This window comes from Ochotona curzoniae, unplaced genomic scaffold, assembly GCF_017591425.1.
Source record: "Ochotona curzoniae isolate NIBS_2020 unplaced genomic scaffold, NIBS_Ocur_1.0 scaffold_3835, whole genome shotgun sequence".
Classification (NCBI taxonomy): Eukaryota; Metazoa; Chordata; class Mammalia; order Lagomorpha; family Ochotonidae; genus Ochotona; species Ochotona curzoniae.
In genome coordinates, this window is record NW_024467114.1 from 9,015,969 (window position 1) to 9,037,148 (window position 21,180).

A 21,180-nucleotide genomic window follows, 5' to 3' on the forward strand; every position below is an offset into this window, starting at 1 on the left:
ATGGGCAGGCTTCTCTCTAGCCACTGTCCTCCCCGCCCCCGTCAAAACCTGACCACATGCCCTCGTGAGACTCTGTCCCCACCAGCCCCCCCTTCGGCCCCTCCGGTGTCGTCTCTCCCTCCATCAGCTCATCCTTTCCTGTGCCGGGGTGCAGGCACTGCGTTCACCCTTCAGCAATCTTACTACATAGCCTGTGGTGCTCTCCCGTCCCTGTGAGGTCTTTGGGGGACTCCAGCCCCAGCTGTGGTGGTCCTGCCCCAAACTGGTTGCGTCTTCTATCTGGACAGAGGAAAAGTCCCTTCACGGCACGTCCAGGTGGCAGGCGACAGGTGCTGGCATCTCCGTCAGAGCCCTGCTTGTTTCTGCCCAGCTTTCTGCTTGCGTACGCTCCAGCAAGCCACCGCCCATGTCACCGGGCCTGCTCGCCCCTGCGTTGGGTATAGCCTGGCCATGGCTGTTGGAAGCATTTGAGGAATGAATTAGCTGATAACAAGGTTGCTTTGCCATTCCTTCAACTGAACTATGCGTACTATCCAAAATTAGACTCAACTAATCAAAAATAAAGAGGTAGCACAGGGATAAAGCCAACTTTCCGTCCAGATACTCATCCAATTGTTACCCAGCTGCAGCATCTAAACCACATGGCTTGTGCTTGTAAAACTGGCATAGAACTACTCAAGGGCAAGGGCAGTCTGGAGGGGAAGACTTGAACTTGCACACTGCAGTAACTTTGGAATACACCCTCCACACCTTACTGGGAGACTGTTAGAGGTTCCAGGCAGGGGAAGTCTGCAGAGAACACTGGCAAGCTCACCGGTCCTGCGGGGCCCCACGCCCCGTGGGCAGACCTGCTCCCTCCCTCACCAGCAAGGATTCTGAGGCTTCTATTCGACACAAGGCAGTCTTCAAATAGTTCTTGCATTCAAGAGAATAGAAGAATAAATCACTTTTATTAGGAAAGAGTATGTAGCTCCAAGCATAAAAGTTAAAGGAATTTCTCAAAAAATGTTATACTTTACAGCTAAGCCTTAGGGATGTCTTTATCTGCCAACTACTTAACAGCGTTGCCTGTCTTCAGATCTTCCCTGGCACCCCCAGGGAGTTAAGAACACAGCTGGGTAAGTAAAATAGCTCTTTATTCAGCCTCTTGCCATGCATACACCACTGTGATCAGTACACCCTCTGTAACAGGCAGAATTGCAAATCAAGTTCTAGTTCATTGTCACCTGATTATATAAAAATGTAAAGTGAAAATGATAGGTAAATTTCGTTTAACATTCCTAATAAACAATTCAGCAGGAGATGTGAGGCACAAAATCTTAGTAAAAGACAGGATGAACAATAATGAAATTCTTAAATTTAACCTGTCATAATTTATTAATATACAAAGACAACACGCTTTTAAAATATTTTGTTTACTAAGATTCTGGCAACAGCTTTATGTAACAAAACCACAGCATTTCAGCCTGCCACTCAACTTGTTTATGGTTAAGTCCCAGCTTCAATATGAAGCTGTTAAAAAAGAAAAGAAAATCCTGCTTTATACATGCTAAGTATCTTGGCAAGGTGCCATTAAACGTACTAATGAACTTAAGAAAGGCAGAGTAAGGAGTTACCAAAAGCTTTACATTGCAGCCTAAGTAAAAGTCATACAAAAAAGAAGCAACTACTACTGGTTACATGAAATTTTCTTGACTGGTTAAAACTTAATATAAAAACATGCGTTTTAGAATCTTTAGCTATCAAGTTCAAAAAGTACCAGTGTCTATTTGAAATGCTTCCTCTCCAAAGCCAAAGTGATGTCAAAATCAATTCAAACGGCAAACCTTTTAATGCTAAAGTGTTCAATTACTGTCAAGTGGAGGGCCGTCCCAGAGACAGGGCATTCTGGGCTGCCCGGGCTGCTTCTCCGTGGCACCCAGAGCAGCGCCCGAGGCTCAGGGCGAGGCTGGCTGCAGCCCACCTTCCCCGTGAGGCCTTCCCGGTGAGGCATGGCTACTGTATCCACAGGAGGACATGTGGAGGACCCAAGGCACACTATTCTGCTAGCTAAAGAGATAGCAACCCCCCTCCAACCCCCCAAAGTTCATTCCCCAGGAAAGTACAAGTATACAAGGGGCAAAATTAAAATACACTTATCTACAGAGTAAGGATTCTGGAATATCAATAGAAACCCTACTCAAAAATTGATCTAGAATCATCTGGTCATTTCCAATTACATCTTAGAGACATACCCAGAGTGTTTCTGTCGATTCACTGCTAGATAGGTTTAGTCAAAGTTATTAGCTTCATTCCCAAGTATCTGAGTCACTAGGTATGACTGCAGTGTTTGAGCTCCCAGAGTTGCCAAGCGCTGGAAGGGAGAAAACAGGTGTCAGGCAGCGGGCAGCAGTCACGCCCTTGCACGCAGTGGCATCGGAGCGGCCACCCAACAGTCCAGGAGCGATTCTAAGAACAAGGGAAGTCATGCATTGTACTAACTACGCCATGGTTTTCACAGCTGGAATTTCCTTACACATTGCACTTTCTTTATAAGGGATCCTGATCGGTTTTGATGCTACGGTGAGTCAGGACTTGAACTCGCAGCCTTCTTTTTCTTCTTCTTACTGTGTTTCTTATGCTTCTTTTTCTTTTTTGTTTTTTCCTGTGAAGACAACCGTGTGTAACATATTACTACATGAAAATAGGCAAACTAAAGCCATCTTTACTATGGTACTTCTAAGCAACTACATTTCAAACCATGCACACAACCAAGAAAATTGTTCAAAACATTTTTCATCAAGTCTTCACAGACTCCTAAGTCATTAATGTATTAACATGGCTTCTTTTTCTTAAAAAGATTTTTTTTTAAATTGCAAAGTCAGAAACACAGAGAGGAGGAGAGACAGAGAAGATCTTCCATCTGTTTATTCACTCCCCAAGTAACCGCAACGGCTGGAGCTGAGCCAATCTGAAGCCAGGAGCCAGGAACTTCTTCCAGATCTCCCACACAGGTGTAAGGCTCCAAAGCTTTGGGCTGTCCTTGACTCCCCTCCCAAGCCACAAGCAGGGAGCTGGATGGGAAGCGGGGCTGCCGGGATATGAACTGTGCCCATATGGGATCCCAGTGCGTGCACGGCAAGAACTCCAGCCACTAGGCCACCGCGCTGACCCCTTAACATAGCTTCTAACAAAACTTTCTGTATTAAATTAATTCAATGGACTCATCCTCCAAACTGCTACATTTCATGAATTATATTTTTTTTCTTTTGATATTTGAAAGACAGAAAAGAGAGAGATCTTCCATTGTTTGCTTTATCAGGATGAAGCCAGAACTTGGTCCTAGTCTCCCATGTGGCAGGGACTCCAACAAAGTACCTGGGCAACGCTCTGCTGCCTTCCAGCCATGCGGGCTTCCTCACCAGCTCATCTGCCTCAATGTCAAGCATGTCTCTCTAGAAGGCTTCTACCATTTGGAGACACCAAGCTACCTGTCACCAGTCTGTTTTCCAATGTACGTTTAATACACACGGAATTTTATGAAGAGTTCAACACTGCACACCACTGAGGGACAGGCTGTAGCCAAGCAGGTTCCTCCTCTGCTGGTCTCCTTCAGAGACCTCTTTATTCCCCTGCTGGCTGTTCCTTGCTTAGACTGCTCAGGGGTCACCTTACTTTCATTGCCTATACTGGCCCAGCTTTAAATTCTACTGAACACCAGTCTCATTAGCTGCTCTTCTTGGTTCGTCCAGCAGGCATGTTCAGATCTAGTTACCACGACACTTCTTTCCAGCGTCCCGCTGATGGCCACCTTGGAAGTGGCAGTGATGGCTCAGGTGACACAGCCCCTATGGCCCACAGGGAGACCTGCATGGTGTTCCTGCTTCTGCCTGGCCTGCGGCTGCTGCAGACACTCAGTCCACCAGAGGGCGCAAGCTCTGTTTGTATCTGTCTTGAAACAAAACTGGGTTCCCTGGTGTTGGGGTTAGTAGTGGCACAGTGTAGTAAGATGCCTGGTATCCCACATCAGACTGTGAGTACCAGTCCCAGCTGCTCCACTTCCAGTCCAGCTCTCTGCTGATACATCTGGCAACAATGGACAGTCCAAATCCTGGGCCTTGGGCCCTTTCAGGTGGGAGACCAGGATGGAGGCGCTGGCTCCTGGCTCCAGCCTGGACTGCCTGTGACTGCTGTGGGCATTTGGCAAGTGGACCTGCAGGGAGATCACTTCCTTCTCAGCAGTGGAAAGCCTGATTCTCCCTAAGTCTGCCTTTCAAATAAGTTTGACTTGCATTACTGATGGTGACATCCTAAGGGGAGCTGGAGCTGCTCAGGCCCAGCCTCTTCCTTTCTCGGGGCCAATCTGATTCCAACCCATGAGCGGGTCAAACTGCCAACCACCACGCCTTTCCAGGTGCCCTAATCAACCCAACACACTTCTCCACAGCCTGCTAGATGGCAAACCCAAGCAGCCACCCTGTGTCGTGTAGAAATAAGAGATACTTGCTGTTGCTTTTTCTTGTTCTTCACTGCTTTTCTTCTTTTTTGCTCGCACCTGAAAAATTCAAATATTTATGTAAAACTGAAGTTTGTAAATTTGTACTCAATGCATTTTTCCTTCATTCTAATACATCTTACATCTTCCAAATCTATATGTAGAAAACAATTTGAAATTCACACGGCATTTTAAATTCTTGTATTTTAATGAGAAATATTTGTAAAACATGAGCCCCGAAATCAGACCAACATCTGAATGCTACCTGGTTTCATCATCTACCCTCAAGGGGAAATGCCCAGGACACTGGTGCTACACTCGACACCTGTCTCATGTGTGGTTACAGATGCCCGGGGGTGGCGGGGCAGGCCCAATCCATGTCCCCACCCTGAGCAGCAGGGAACCAACGGCGTGAGCCACTGTCTCCTAGGCTTGGCCCAGCTCTAGCCACTGTGACCAACTGGGGGTGAACTAAAACAAAACCAGAAACCCAGGCACTGTGCCGCCAATGTACAACAAAGTCATAAAAAAAGAGAACTGAGACCGAGGGGCACGGAGGTGATGGGGGACAGAAGTGCCTGAGGGGCCAAGCAGGGCTGGCTGGGGGAAGCTGGAACACAGGAGACGGGAGCAGGAGACAGCTTGCTGCAGTCGGCTCCCACCACCACTCGGAACCCGGGGCCAGCTCCACTGGCCAGTTCTAGTGTCGGGGCTGATATGTTCATCTAGAAAGAAAGCTGCAACTTCAAAAGCCAGTGCCCTGGTGCAAGGTCAGGCGTGATGTCCTGGCAACAGCAAGAACTTGGAACGATGTAAACCGCAGGCACCACCTTCCTGCATCCCAGGCACCGCTCTGTAGCTTCAAGTTCCTTTTAGTTTTCTTAATAAAAACAGTTTGACAAAGTCTTTTTTTCAAAGCTGAGTCTGAAGTTCCCTGGGAAGAAGCTCTATCAGCCACAGTGCACAGAACATGACATGAAGCTGCCTGAGCTGAGGAGACCCCCGTGAGGGCCTGCATTGTAGACAGGGAAGCCGAGCTACGGCCACATTTCTGCCGTACCTTACCACTTTATGGTCCCCCAAATCACAGTTCAAAAGCAAAACAAAAGCAAGAACAGCGTCGGCTGAGCTGAGGGAGTGTGTGCGATGCTGCAGGTAACTGGATGAGGAAGGGCTTGGTCTTCAGGGCAGTGACTCGTGTAGCACTCCAGGTGATCGAGATCAGAGCGGGACACAGCAGAGACTGGGGAAGACTAGAACACCTCAACCTGGGAAGGCAGGTGCAAACAGCAACCTGCTGCAAAAGGGCTAACTTCACCACAGGCTGCTTATCTTTTGTCATATGAGATATTTATGAAGCATTTGTTTTTACTAATTTATATTTATTAAACCAAGAACACTATGAAAAGGATTTGATTATACACTCACCTCCTCAATATAATCTGGTTCTGACGATTCCGACGACAAAGGCCTCTCCTCAGGATGCGTCTTTCTTTTCTTGCTGAGTCCTTTGATGTCCTATAGATAAAAACACAAATATCTTCACATAAAACATGTAATCCTAAACCAAACAAATTTGTTTCTAAGTTCTTCTTAATCACTGTTCCAATTTTCATATTCATTCTAATTTTAGAAATGTCTAAGTTTATGCCTTTAATTACAATATAGCAACATTTTTATCCAATAATGCAGAAATAAACGTGGTCATCCTGATGTAGAAGTGTGCTTGTTTTCTTACATGTAGCCAATATAACATTGAGGTTCTTGATGTTCTAATTCTTTTTGCTTTTTTTCTACTCAGAGTTGGAGCAGACAACCCTGCTGAAAAGAAAATCAGCAGGCAAATCATCCAAACGGTCTAAGTGACCTGTGCAAACACTTCCTTCAGTGCCTTGAAGTGTAGTCACATTCATGCTGAGAAAGTTACTAACTCTGAGAAAGAAGCAAGACCGGTGGTACGCGGGGACCTGAAACCCGCCAAAGCAAGCACTTAAATGTCATCAGACTTGCTGGAAACACACAGGAAAATCAAACTAGGATCTCTATGTGTAAATTACAGGTGATTTTGTTTGGTTTCTGTGCACAGGTTGATTCTTTCGGTTTAAGCTATAAACGTCCACTATAACAAAAAGTAGCTAAATCACAAATGCAAAGTTTGAGCTAATGCCTGCTCCTAATTTTACATACATGTTTGCTATTTGTGGACCACGCACATGTCATGCAGCAATGTTAAGCTCCTGCCTGTATCACTGCATCCCACATGGGTACCAGTTCCAAGTCCTGGCTGCGGATGCACCTGGGAAAGATGTAGCTCATGGCCCAAGGGCCTGGGTCCGTGTCACCCACGTGGGAGACTCGACGAAGCCTCTGGCTCCTGCCTGGCCCAGTTCTGCTGCCGAGGCCCCTGGAGAGCAGACCAGGAGATGGACAGACCTTTCTGCATCTTCCCCTTTTTGTAAATCTGTCTTTCAAATAAACGAGTAAATCTTTAGTAGACAAATCACATGCATTTATTGAATTCTTTGAATTAACTGAACCTGGGTCAGGATGGATGTTTTCTCTAATGCTTTAATTTTTTTTTTCTTGTAAACGGATTTGAACTGTTCACAGTTAATACACCTAATAGTAAACACTGACAGACACCCGACATGTTCATAAATAAGCTGACAACAGAATTATTTATAGTAGTGAAAAGGCAGAAAGCAACCCAAATATTCATCAACAGACAAATGAGTGGACACACACAGTATATACATACAAATGCCGCTTTGCGCAAGCGCAGACTGCGTGTTTCAATCAGGACATTACACTAACTGGAAAGTCCAGTGGTAGGACCCGCACTGTGGAGCAGTGCATTATCTGTCACCTCAGCGCCAGCATCCCATCTGGATTCTGGTTTGAGTCCCCGCTGTTCCGCTACTGCTCCAGTTGCTTGCTACTGCACCTGAAGGAGCAGTGCAAGACAGCCCAGTGCTTGGGCCCCTGCTCCCACAAGGAAAACCCAGGAGAAGCTCCCAGTTCCTGGCTTCAGCTTGGCCCACCCGTGGCTGTCAGACATTTGGGGAACGGACCAGAGGATGGAACACCTCTATCTTTGAACTATGCCTTTCAGATAAATTAAATAAATCTAAAAAAGAAAAAAAAGGATAGCTGCAATGATCTATCCGGAAGAGGGAAGCGCAGACAAGCACACAGGTGCTTCCAACGACGAGGGGGGAGGATGGAGGAAGACCCCCTAAGGGGCACGCGCCTGAAGAAAGGCTCCAAAATGGAGTTTGTGCAATCTTGGAAATACAATAAATATTACTGAGCTTTAACTTACAAATGGTCAACAGTATACAGCAGTTTTCAACTCGTTTTTAAACGAACTATGAAAAACAGAATGAAATATGGTGACACAAGCATGCATGCTCCATTTTCTTTTAGGGTTTTATGCTTTAGTAACTGATTCTAAGAAAAAACTTTTAAATACCAAAAAGAAACTTGGGGGATGGGATAAACTTTAGCACTGAGTATAGACAAGTCATAGCTACAGAAATCTCTTTATAATGGTATAAAAACTTAAAATCTGCCTATGGTACACTAAATTTGAAATAGAAGTCCATGTTTTTTTTTAATTAAAAGAGGCTTTCATTTTTAGTCTGAGTTAATCTAAACAAATTCAAAGTCTGTATAAGAAATATTTTCATCTTTTACTTTCAGAAATAAATCCAAAAAGACTTCCTTAAAAATTTCCTTAAATTATCATAAAATACCATAAAAGCCAAAGTAATAAATCTCTTAAAAAGATATGTTACTGTCACTTTACTGACCCATATATTATGTGACAGGCCACCTTAAAGCAATATAAAAAAAGCAGTTACCTTTTCTTTCTCAGTTGCATCCTTTGATTTCTTTTTCTTTTTTAAACTGTCCTAAACAAAAACATACAGATAAACTTTAAATGCAAATTACTATAGAACAAGGACAAAAACACCGAAAGTGATCTGCTCGATGTTAAAGTTTACTCTAGCATATTACTCTGATAATGGACAAGAAATGTACATAACCATGTATTTGCTTAGAAGCAAGCAGGCTTCTTGATTCACTTAGCTGTAGAACATCTACCTCTGCCTAACCTGACAGATGCTACCTGGAACACTCCGCGTAGCTTCTTTTCAAACACGACTTCCCCTCCTATGGTCCCATGTACTGCAGCTGCGGGTCACGGTGCTCATCTGCCAATCTGTCCACACTCCCCATGGGGAGCAGGGGCAGTACTTCCACCTCCAAATCACTTCCTCCTGGCTACTAAACTCCTTTGGGTCTCAGTTTACATACCCACACAATGGATCAACAAATAACTACTTCAAATATGTGTCAGCAGGGTCAAATGAGCATACAGTCACACGTTCGGAACAGTGCTGACTCAAAAGGCAGCAGAAACTCAGTAACCACCGCTCTGCTTTCTAAGACAAAGAGAAAGCCAGCGTTTACAGAGTCTCTTCTGGAGGACCAGGAGACAACTGTACAAAGCAGGGCCAGCTGCCCTGCTTTCCCGAGAGCTCACTGCGGCTCAGGGTCACAAACGGCATCCACTCCAGTGGTGGAGATGCAGACCAAGACCCCACCTTTTAAGTGACAAGCCCCACACTCAACTCATTCACACTCCAGTCAGTGGAGAACATGGGCACCCACGCCGCAGCAGGAAGGACCCAGGTCAAGCAGGAGACTCAGATCACCCCGTAATGCCCCAACACCCACACCAATCATATAACCTGAGCAAACGCTTCTCTGAACTACAAGTCTATATAAATGCAAAACAATAAGTAGTCAGTCATGGACATGTGTGCTTTTTGAGGTCAGGGCAACACAATGCAGGCAGACTTCACACCGCCAGTGTCGAGCGCCAGGGACTCCAGGATGTTACCTTACTGTCCGACTCAGTTTCCGACATGGAGCTCTCAGAAGATCTATGTGAATGGCTCTTCTTTTTCTTCCTCTTTTTTCCTTGTTTCTTATCCTATAAAAATTTTTTGAAAACTTGTTATGTAAAAAGCATTGCTTAAGCATTTAACTAATGTCAAACCTTTATCAATAAGCACAATTTTGTAGAAGATCAGCTAAAAACATGTTTTTCCACAATTATTTATACACAAAATGTATAATCATTAATATCTTATAAAATTAAGAGCTTTGAATCACATATAATCCCTGCAACTAATCAGGCAGCATTTAATTTTTTAAAAACTCCATCTTATCAGACATTTTAAAAATGAGCAAATTTAGAAATTTAAGGAATAGATTCACATCACTATTGAAATATCTAGCTATCTGCTCATGTGGGTACTTTATGTAAGTTATGAATAAATAATGGAAATCCAGAAGTAAAGATTTCTAAGAACTATTTTATAAGAGGGGTCCTCCTGATAGTAAAGAAATTAGAGGAGGACCAGTGTTGTGATACACTGGGTTAAGTCGCCAGCTGAACCGCTGGCATCCCAGTTGGGCACTGGCTTGAGAACGGGCTGTTCCACTTCTGATCCAGCTCTCTGCTAATGCGCCTGAGAAAGCAGCGGAAGTCGGCCCAGGTTCTTGGGAAGCTGCTCCCGCTGGGAGACCTGGAGAAGCTGCTGGCTCCTGGCTCCAGGCTGGCCCAGAACCAGCTGGTGCAGCCATCTGGGCAATGAACCAGCGGAAGGAAAATCTATCTTAACTGTGCCTTTCAAATAAGTACGAAACAAAGCGGTCCTCACCTCATCGTCAGAATCCGAAGAACTGCTGGAAGAATCAGAGCTTGATGAAGAAGAAGATGAATACTTGACCAAGCACAAAACAATTAAAGCTTGTGAGATGCGGGAATTTTTGTCTGTCACTAACACCCTCAAACATGTATTGAAGTAATATGTGACACACAGGACATCCCCCCCCCCACTGCCTTTGACAAAGTGACCACAGTGGTGGTGAACAGTCAGCCGCCAGGCTGAATCAGAGCAAAGGCTCAGCCCCGCCCTGACCCATCAGAGTCCACATGACCTTGTGGCAGGTGCTCGTAAATCAGTTACTCTTACTTGTTTGTACCTTAAGTGTAATAGTTACAAAAATGGAAAAATTTTGCTCACCCTACCAGATTTCTTCTTTTCTTTTTTCTTTCTCTAAATGGAAACAAAATAAATGTGGAAGGCTATGTAACTTGTTGAAGCTTTCAAGCACATTTATTAATATCAGCATATGGCATTATTATGAAAACCCAACATGAGATTAAGAATGGCAACAAACTCAAATGGTATTACCTGTCTTTTTTTGGATGAACTTTCACTTCCACTTAATAGTTTTTCTCTGTGTTTTTCTAGTTCCTTCTTCCAGTTCTACAAAAGAGGTTATACACGCTATCAGGGCTTTCCCCGTCCTCTTCTAACACATTCCTTGTAGCGTTACAAGACCACCCGTCTACTCTTTTCTTTCCTCTCGTCCCACCCCATCCCAGCGCCCCGCTGCAGCCCCAAGGGACTCTCTGGTCCTCCCAAACACTGTGTCCCGAGGAGAGGGGCCCAGGCTGCTGCTGGGGACTTTGGCCTGCACAAGCCCAGTAAGTTCAGACTACAGTTCAATATTCATGCACGCTTTTCCAAGACAAGCAAACCTCACTACGGAAATCTCAGGGTAAGGAGGAGGGCACAGAGATGACTAAGACCACCACAAGATGATTATTCTGTATTTTCAAAAGAAAATGAACACTTACATAGAAATCTGCACTGAATGTAACAGTAACACGTCTGAAGCACAGAACTCTCTGAGCCTCAAGAACTACACTGAAACCCAAGCTACTATTAACAATTATCTTATCAAAAAAATTCCTTATTTTGAGAACTATGTACAAACCTCATTCATCTTTTCTTCAAATTCAGCCAAAGCCTTGGAGCCTTTCTTTTTCTTCTCCAGTTGCTCTTTTACTTCTTCCCTTAAAAACAGGATGCACAGATGGATTGATTGTCAAGTGATTTAAATCAGGACACTCATACATAAGACAAAAGTTCCAGAAGCATTTTCATGTTGCTATCTTGCAAATGTTCATGTCAACAAGCTAGAAGCTTGAAGAAGAGAAGAAACCTGCACAAGGCCCTGAGCTATTAGGGTCAGGGTTAAGGGCAGCCACGAGCTACCCCACGGCATCACCGCACTCCATTACTGAGCTGCCTGTCTGATTACGCACCAGCCGGGGTGTACAGAGCAGCTAAAACAGCATGCCTGATTGCTAATTCGTGGGCCACTCAGGAGCCTGGCCGTGGAGGGGCACCTGGGAACGACCACACAGGCCTGCAGTGTGCACGCACACAATGATGTTGAAACAGACACCTGCTTTTCTTTTAGAAATCAGAAACTGCAGCACCTAGCAGGCAGCGGCTGCACTGCAACGCTGGGTACTTAGTGTCGCTGGGTGGCAGCGTCTGTTGGCACAACTCCTTGCTAATGCATTAACCTTGTGTGACTCATTACCCTGCGTGATGTAGGGGCGACAGTTCTCTTCCAACCCTTAGATTGGTCTTTGCTAGACCCAGTAATCCAACAGATACAGCGGAATTAACAGATACAAAGATTTTATTATATTGTCACATACAAGATCTTCATAAGGCAGTGAAGTCTGAAAATGACAAAAATGAGCATGATCCTTTCAAATTTTTGGAAAAAGAACAATTACTTTGTTGAGGGGATGACAGGACCAACAGATATCTGGACTACAGCAGTAAATTCTAGGGCTGCAACAAACTAAGGGTCATTCCTTCAGAGTTGGTTTACCCAGGTGCATTAAAGCCCCAAGTTCCTGTCTGGTAATCAAGGCTCAGTATGTCAGACTCTGGGTAGGAAGACAAGTCGAGCAGCCCTTTCTAAAGTTACAGTTCCTCAATGATCCCAGTTGGCAATAATCCTTGTGACATGTGCTGAACCCCCTCCAAGGCTTGCCCCCAGCCTTCTGATTGGGCCCCCCAGGCTCCTGCTGATAGTGCCTGGTCTTGCACTGCAGCCAACTCTACCATGAGGACAGCCCCAGGGTTGTCCTCAGGACCTGTGCAGCACACACTGCCCTGGCTGGCAGAGGTCCCTTCAGGTTCGTCCCCTCCCCAACGTACAGCAAGTGCACTACGTGTGAGTACGATGGCACTCGGCTTGCTGCACAGTTAAGGACAGCACTCAAGGACGCTGGAAGGGGACAGGCTTACGTTAAGGAAGGACCTGCTAGGGGATACAAGTGCACCTTTCACCCACAGCTCCTGCCTTCAGGGCGCTCAGGATTGGAAAGCTAACTTTGAAGCGTGCCGTTGCCACTGCAGGAGTGTTATACAAAAAACATCCTTCAAGACAGTATGATCTGCGCTATGATGCTTTATTTACAAGATCAGGGACACTCAGTTTTTCTAACTCACTGAAACACAACTAGAACTCAGGCTAAACATTATTCCACCTAACATCTGGTGATGTTATGTACTTCAATGAAGCATAACCTCGTTCACATAAACTATTTCAGACAGTTTATAACACTGAAAGGTTACAACTGGTTACAGTATAGAGAGGAGACTGGCATGAAAAAGTTACCTGCATAGCTTGATCTAGAGTTGTATACATGGGTCACAGACTCAAAAGAAAGTGCATATTAAATATCACTTTAAAGACTCACCTAAGTTATCTGAAAATTGTTTGGAAAACAAAAATTGTAAGAAAAAACTTTTAAAAGTTAAAAGCAGATAAACTTTCTCAATTACCAGGTAGGTCTTGGCCGATTCAGATAATCCTGGATTGTCGGCCCTGAGGACTGGACTGGACCCCTGGATCTGGCCATCGCTATGGGGTTCATGTAGGCCTCGAGAGAAGGACAGAGAGTGATTCAATACACAGACCACGAAAACAGAAAATGTGAATGCTCACTGGCTCACCAAGTGCTTTCCGTTACAAATATATCCTATACCCAAGTGAGTACAATCTAACTCCGCATTGCTAGATACAAATTTAACCTTTTATTTAAGCCTGAAAATTTGAAAGAAAAGTAACATCACTATTTGTAGAGTGTGTGTTTTCACCAGAGGTCTGATGAAGTATAATATACAGTGATACTCTGCCAGCCCAGCAGTGCAGGGAGGGCAGCCACCCCACACGCACAGGTAAACGACAAGAACCACGTTCGAAGAAGCCAGAAAAGAACAAACTCTAGATTCGCTACTTAGTCTACTGTATTTCCTATGTCAGTAAATACTGTGCCATATTGATATCAATTTTATTTGCAAATTAACAGAAGAAATGAGATTACAAGGCAACAAAACATGCTGTTTCATAAAATTTTGTAAAAAATCTATACATCAAGGGATACCAACAGAATAATAAAAGATGATTCATAACACAGGAGAAAACATTTGCAAAACATATATTCAATTCGGGATTAATATTCAAAATGCACAGAGCAATTCAATACCAAAAGACCCTGCAAACAATCCAATTCAAAAAATGAGCAAATGATGTGAACAGAAATTTGTCCCAAAGGTACAGTGAACGTCCTGTGAGCACAGGAGATGTCCCAAATGGTTCAGTCATCTGGGAAAGCAAACCGAAACCAGAACAAGAAGCTGTCTCAGTCATCAGGGTGGCTCTTGCTGGCAAGGAGCTGCAGGAACTGGCACGCTGTGCAGTGCAGGTAAGAATAACAACATGGTCCAGCTGCTGCGGAAACTTCAGTGGTTCCTCAAACCACGGGACAGTGATTCCACTTCTGGGTACACACTCAGAAAGACCCGAACGGACTCAGAAACAGTTGGCATACAAGTCTGACAGAGGCACTCACAACACCCCAGAGAAACATACCCGTCCACCTAAGGTGAGCGGCCATTTCAAATACGATGCACACACGGTGCCATTGGTCAGCAAAAGGAATGACACCCCGACAGACACTACAGCCTGGACGCACCCCAGCACACTGTGCTAAATGAAACAAGCCAGAGAGACCACAGGCAGGACTCCACCGAGGCACCCAGGATGAGCAAACTCCCAGAGACTGCAGGCAGTGGGAGAAGTGGCCGAGGCAGGGCGAGCTCTGGCAGCGGGGAGAGCCTTCCTTATCTCAAGGGCCATACAGTTACCAACTTAAAATGAGGCTGTCTCCGATCTACCGAATTTCAAGTAACATCTTTGGCTGTCTGAGAAACGCCAGACTACACGATCCTACAACTTGTGTGGCCCATGGCCCTGAACTTCCCCTCTCCAGGAAGTGTCTAGAACATCTTGAAGGATGACTGAAAGTTCTAGACATGAACAGCACGTAACTGTGTAACAGAGTGAAATTAGCATTACTGAACCACCCACTTAAGAATTCAGTATGACACGCGCAGTGAGGCAGCTCCTTGTGAGTCCTGCACCCTCACGGGGCCGTCTCCTCTGAGTCCCAGCTCCGCCGCTGTGCCTGCCATCCCCGGGACGCAGCGGCCGGAAGGCCAGGACCCAGCGCTGACCTCTAGGCTCCAGCTTTCACCTGGCCTAACCTCGGCTGCTGCATGCATTTCAGCAGTGAACTTGCACGTGAAAGATCTCTTGATGAAGGCAACAATTTAAACAAAAAGAAATCAAATTTTTTATTATGTATAATTTAGCTCAATGAAGAAACTATAGATCTATGTTCTTCCTAATTCTGGCAGTGGATGCAGCTCTCTTTGTTTCTCTCTCAACTAAGTTAAAACAAACAAACAAATGGAATTTGGATAGAAAATGACAACTATTAAGGCTGATAAGGCCTTACACTGAAAATTCGGCATTCCAAAAGTAGAACAATGTGTGTGCTGTCCTCTTAACAACAAGATCTGTATTTCCCATCTTCACAACAACCATCACACATTTCTGGTTTCTCTAGCAGAAAAAACAACTTACAACCACAAAATAATACATACGGAAAATTACTTCTACTACTTGGGATGAAAAAACAAACTTTTGACAATTTCCCTCCAAGAATGAACACTAGAACTAATGCCAGAGATGTTCACATGGCATCAACTATGAACATCAAAGACTGGCACAGTTTTACATGCAGATACACACCCGTATTTATTTATCTGAAAGGTAGCTACACAGAACGAGGGAGACATGATCTTCCATCTCCTGGTTCATTCCCCAGACAGCTGCAAGAACTGGGGTCAGGCAAGACAGCAGCAAGGAGCTTCACCTGGGTCTCCCATGTGGGAACAGGAGCCCAAACACGGCGTCATGCTCTGCTTTCCCAGGTGTCGCAGCAGGGAGCTCCATCAGGCACAGGAGGGACACACCTTGATCTGATATGCCAACACTGGCCCTGCAGTTCTGTTCTTTTATAAACATGGATGCCCTGAAGCTCCCAATCAATCACACTTTCTTCCCCTTAAAGACTTATTTACTTATCTCTCAGAGAGATACCCATCTTCTTACAGCGCAGAAGGCTGCAACAGCCCACACCGGGCCATACTGAAGCCAGGAGCCAGGAGCTCCTTCCAGGTCTCCCACACAGGGGGCAGGGTTGGCCTAGCACTTGAGCCATCTGCTGCTGCTTTCCTAGGTCACTAGCAGGACCTGGACTGCAAGTGACGCAGCCAAGACAGAGCCCAGGGTCCATATGGGATGTGGGCATTGTAGGCACTGCCTTTACCTGCTATGCCACAGAGCCAGCCCTTATTCTAACTTTTAAGAATCATGGACAACATTTACCCTTTTCAGTCTTCAACTTTTCCAGCATATGTCTTAAAAGTATATTAACATGTTTCTGTATCTTAATTTCTATAGTCAATCTGCTTTCCCAAAGTATACACCACTCTTTTTTACTTCAGAGGAAATAGTGTAGCAGTGTACTCACATGGTAGCACTACAAACCACAGGCAACTCAGGTGTACTTACTAACGCACAGCTGAAACGGGAACTTTTGCTTTTAGGCTTTTAACAATAAACATTACTCCCATTCTGTATCAAGTACACTTTAAATATTTCTGCATTTTGTATGCAGTCCTTCATACAAAATACTTGATAGTCTGCTCTTACTCATTAAGCAATAACGCTTTTATCTATTTATTTTTTTTAAAGATTTATTTATTTATTGGAAAGTGAGATATACAGAGAGGAGGAGAGACAGAGAGGAAGATCTTCTGTCCGATGATTCACTCCCCAAGTGAGCGCAACGGCTGAGGCTATGCTGATCCGAAGCCAGGATCCAGGAACTTCTTCCAGGTCTCCCATGCGGGTGCAGGGTCCCAAGGCTTTGGGCCATCCTCAACTGCTTCTTAAGGCCACAAGCAGGGAACTGGATGGGAAGTGGAGGTGCTGGGATTAGAACCAGCGCCCACATGGGATCCCGGGGCATTCAAGGCGAGGACTTAAGCCGCTAGGCCATGCCGCCGGGCCCAGCAATAATGCTTTTAAAAACAGACTTATTTGAAAGGTGAGAGGGAGGAAAAGGAGGAGGAAGACAGAAAGTGAAAAACGAACCCCAACTGTCCCTATGGCTGGCTGGAGCTGGCCAGGCTGCAGGGCCACAGTGGGGTCTCAGGGGCTTCTGACTCATAACGGGACGCAGGGACCCCAAGAGTGGTCTCAAATACCACACTACACATCCAAGTCCAGAGCTATGAAAACAAAAAATTGGACCTGCGAGGTAGCCTATTGGTTAAATCCTTGCCTTGCACACACAAGGATCCCATATGGGCATTAGCTCAAATCCCGGCTGCTCCTCTTCCCATCCAGCTCCCTGCTTGTGGCCTGGGGGAGTCAGCTGAGGATAGGCCAAAGCCTTGGGACCCTGCACCCATGGGGAGACCTGGAGGAAGCTCCTGGCTTTGGATGAGTTCAGCTCAGCTCTGGCTGTTGCAGCCACTTGGGAGTGAATCAGTGGATGGAAAATCTTTCTGTATCTCTATCTCTCTTTCCAATAAACAATAAATCTTTAAAAAAGAAAACAAAAAGTTACTACTTACCAAAAGAATTTTTTTCAGTTATGCAACAGTGTGAAAAATACAGTTTATTTTGAAAGAATCGAGAGGGAGAGCTAGAAATTTTCCTTCACTGGCTCACCACCATGGCCACAGTGCCAGCACTGGGCCAGGCCAACACTAGGAGCCAGGAGCTTCATCTGGGTCTCCCTGGTGGGTGGCAGAATCCCAAACACTCAGGCCATTAGCAGGGAGCTGAATCAGAAGGACAGCCAGAATATGAACTGGTACCAATACTGGATGCCAGCTCTGCCTGTCACATCACGATGATCCCCAAATCACGCCTTTCACATTAAGGGGATGAGCCCTTCCAGCTCAGCCTTTTAAATTCCGTGATTCCGTAACAAAACATCTGCAGGTAACACGGAATATATGCAGCACGAGTTTTGGTGAAAGAAAATGGGTTGGCTTGAAGCTCAGGAGGACAAGTTGGAACCACGTGGATATTCACAGGGCAGACATGAAAAGCCAGGTAGCAAAGCCAGTAAGGACACAGGCTGCACAACCGCACACACCGCCTTCTGCTTAGCTGCCTTCACCAGGGCTCTGCTTCTGTCTCAGTGGGCAGGAACTCAGAACATTACACCAAGTTCCAGAAACAGCAGGCAGAGACGGCTGCCATCAGGAACTCACATCATTTAAAAATCTCAACAACTACAATGTTCCATTAAAGTGTTCAATAACATAAACACCAAGAATAAGTCCTACTGTGACACCTAAAACTTCAGGGTGCACGGGGCGGAAGCACTACCCTGGTGCCAGCCGCTGCCAACCATGGAGTCTGAGAATATGGGAAAATGCAAACTACTCTCTCTGCTCCATTTTGCTGTGAACCCAAGACTTTTCTAAAAAAAGGTTTTTTTTCCTTTCCCAATTGTTCTACCTGGGCTGTGGCACAATGAGTTTAAGCTGCCCTCTGCAGCACTGGCATCCTAAATGACCCACTAGTTTAAGTCTCAGCTGCTCCACTTTCAAACCAGCCCCCTCCTGTGTATCTGGGAAAGCAGCAGAGGACAGGCCCCAGCACCCAGGCTCCGGCCTGGCGCAGCTGCTGTGGCCAATGGGGCAGCACAAGGAAGATCCACCTCTCTGAACTCTGCCTTTCAAATATATATACATGTATACACACACATATTTATGTGTATGTATAAAAGTTCTGTCAAATGTAAGAGCTCCTTTAGAAAGCAACCCTGCCATCCACGGTTGAAGAGCCAGCTGGAATTGTTCGAGGCAATTTCAAAAAGTGTCAAAAGATTTTACAAGGAACATTGCTGTGATTTACTGTGGTACAACCAGAGCCAACACAACATCAGCAGGTTGGGGAAAGGGCTGAGAAGGCGGAGCAGGGAAGCCACCGACAGGCCCCAGGGACAGCCCCAGGCTGCATGGAAGATGCACAGAGGCCAGCCAGCGTGTTGGGGTGGGGTGCCAGCTCACAGGCGGGGAACAACACATGTTGCGGGTACCCCTTCCCTCTCAGCTGTGCTGTGACCCTAAAACTGTCCTAGCAGATACAGTCACAGTAACATGAGCTAGTAGGTACCGCACCATCAGATGAGGCAAGTCAGGGGCGCAGCTTCCCTCCTGCAAGATGCAAAGCCAGAGGTCCCTCTCTGATCTCCCACCCCGAGCCCACCCGAGCCCACCCGAGCCCACCGCAGGCTGGCAGCACAGCCCTGGCAGGAGGCAGCACAGCCCTGGCAGGAGGCAGCACAGGGGCGCACTGCAGCATGAAGCCGACGGCAGCTTTTCATGTGCTTTCAATGCATGTGTAGAGTGAAAACTACTTTTCTCCGACAAAATGAAACATTCCAGGACTCTGTAAGCAAGTGCACCCAAGGTCAAGTGCTTCCTACGCACTCAAGGCCAAACACCCTACCTCCTCAACCCTCGCGGGGCTCCTCACTCGGAGGCGATTGGGGTGCCACCCGTGGAGACTGCATTCCTCAAGCTGGCACCCTGGCCCCCTCGGCTCCCACTGAGATGACAGCAAGGCAAACAGCAGTGGTTGGCGAGGTGGTGCCCGTGCAGGTGACAGCACCTGCCACTCCGCGGGAGACCTGGCTGGTATGGCTTCAGGGACGTGAACCTGTGCATGGGGGCTGCCTGCCTGCCTGCCTCTTAAACAAACACCAAATTTTTTTTTTTGGTAAGATGCAAATCAATCTTTTTAAGATGGGGAATGCTGCCATTTCAAAAAAACTCACAGCCCAGGCAAGGAAAAAGCTGGTTCATTCACCAAGTGAGCCCTACGGTGCTCTGGCCCACCCAGCAGCTGCTAGGCAGCCAGCCAACCTTGCTAGTCCCTGACCCTCGGCACCTGGCCAGCCACCTGCTCCCCAGGGCTCCACAGCCACCTCAACTGATTCTCCTCTTTCCAAAGCCCCCACAGCCGTGTGAGCAGGGACCGGCTCTTTTTTCTCTGCTAGGAGTTAATTCCTAGAAAAAAATATTCAGCTGCCAGCCTTTCTGTGGTGCCAGGATACTTCTGAGATGCACGCACACTTTAATTCCCATCAGGCGCTTTTCATGAACTCCGGCAAACACCTGCCTTTCAAAATCTGTTGCCCTAACACACCTCAGGGTTCCACTGTTCGCTGCCTCTTTTTTTTTTTTTAAGGCCTCTTTGTCTCTCTGAATTCTTCATTTACGAGTTAGGTTTATCATGCCTGGGAGCGCTCTTTGTCAACGTCCAGCCGTTCGTGCTGTCCACTACTCTGCAAAGGCTGCGGGGTCATCATGAAACACACACACGGGAACTTGCCCCGGATCCTCTAACTCCCGACCGCGTAAAACCAGCGCGTGCTGGAGCCGGGAGCCAGCAGGTTTTGCACGACCACCCATTCTTACACAGGGGTCTGCTGGGTGCCAAGCAGAGGGGGTCGCTTCCGAGTCGGCCTCCCACACCTGGGAGATGCCGAGCACCTGCCGAACCCGGGGTGCTCTCCAGGTGCGCCAAGCGGGCCCAGGTGCCGAGGGAGCGCGGGGTAGAGGAGGAAGAGGAAGCACGGGGAAGCAGGAGGGGAGCGCGGCCACGGCGCCGGGGACCCCAAGGCGCCAACAGCGCGCGCGGCGCACGCGCATCTGCGCCCGCGCTCCGGCCGCGGCTCTCCCGGCTCCACGCCCGAGCGCCGGCCGCGGCCCTCCGAGCGCCGCCAAGCCCGGCCCCGCGTCACCGCCCGGCACTCACCACCCGATTGTCCCGCTTGCCCATGGTGCCCGCCCCGGCGCGCAGCCACACGCCGAACCGGACCAAGCGCCAGGAGCAGCCGAGCTGGGCCCGCCACCGCCACCCCTGCCGCCGACGTCGCACGTACGCCGGCCCACCGCGCCCAAAGAGCGGCGCGGCGCCGACCGACGGCCTCGGCGTCCCGCGCAGCGCCCCCTGCCGCCGCGGAGGGCTCCTGCACGCCCTGCCCCGAGCGTTTCGGTCCACGCCGGCCCCACGGGAGCTTTAGCTTCGGGTGATGCCCTGGAGTTCTCATTCCCCGGATTGCACTGCTTGACAGCGCGCCTGCAGGGCACAGAGTGGAGGCTGAGGCCGATGTGGTCCCCCTGGAGTCCCTCAGGCCCACAGGGCTGGCTCAGACACTGTCTTAGAAGTTGGATACCAGCACGTGCCTCCCAGGCATCGTTCCACTCTGAGTTTGGAGCAACCGCCCTGTGCTGTGTCCTCATGCGGGGTGGCTGGGAGCTTCAGCTGAGGCCTGTGCCTGGTGATCATGCTGGTCACGCCCCGCGTGG

The 21,180-nt window shown here is 47.3% G+C and overlaps 1 protein-coding gene across 2 annotated transcripts; it reads right to left on the bottom strand.

Annotated features, from left to right (window-relative positions):
- Window positions 1-1,119: 1,119 nt before the first annotated feature.
- FAM133B (family with sequence similarity 133 member B) lies at window positions 1,120-20,740 on the bottom strand. Of its 2 annotated transcripts, XM_040964739.1 has the most exons (12): window positions 20,627-20,740; window positions 13,213-13,310; window positions 11,336-11,414; window positions 10,747-10,821; window positions 10,576-10,608; window positions 10,210-10,272; window positions 9,384-9,476; window positions 8,338-8,388; window positions 5,903-5,992; window positions 4,487-4,534; window positions 2,516-2,644; window positions 1,120-2,353 (listed from the first exon to the last, which is right to left on the bottom strand). In XM_040964739.1, the coding sequence occupies exons 1-11, from the start codon at window positions 20,648-20,650 to the stop codon at window positions 2,558-2,560; spliced, it is 741 nt and encodes a 246-aa protein (XP_040820673.1). In that variant the 5' UTR covers window positions 20,651-20,740; the 3' UTR covers window positions 1,120-2,353; window positions 2,516-2,557. The 2 variants fall into 2 exon arrangements, with proteins under 2 accessions (XP_040820673.1, XP_040820672.1); XM_040964738.1 differs by having other exon boundaries at window positions 1,120-2,644.
- Between the last annotated feature and the right edge of the window lie 440 nt (window positions 20,741-21,180).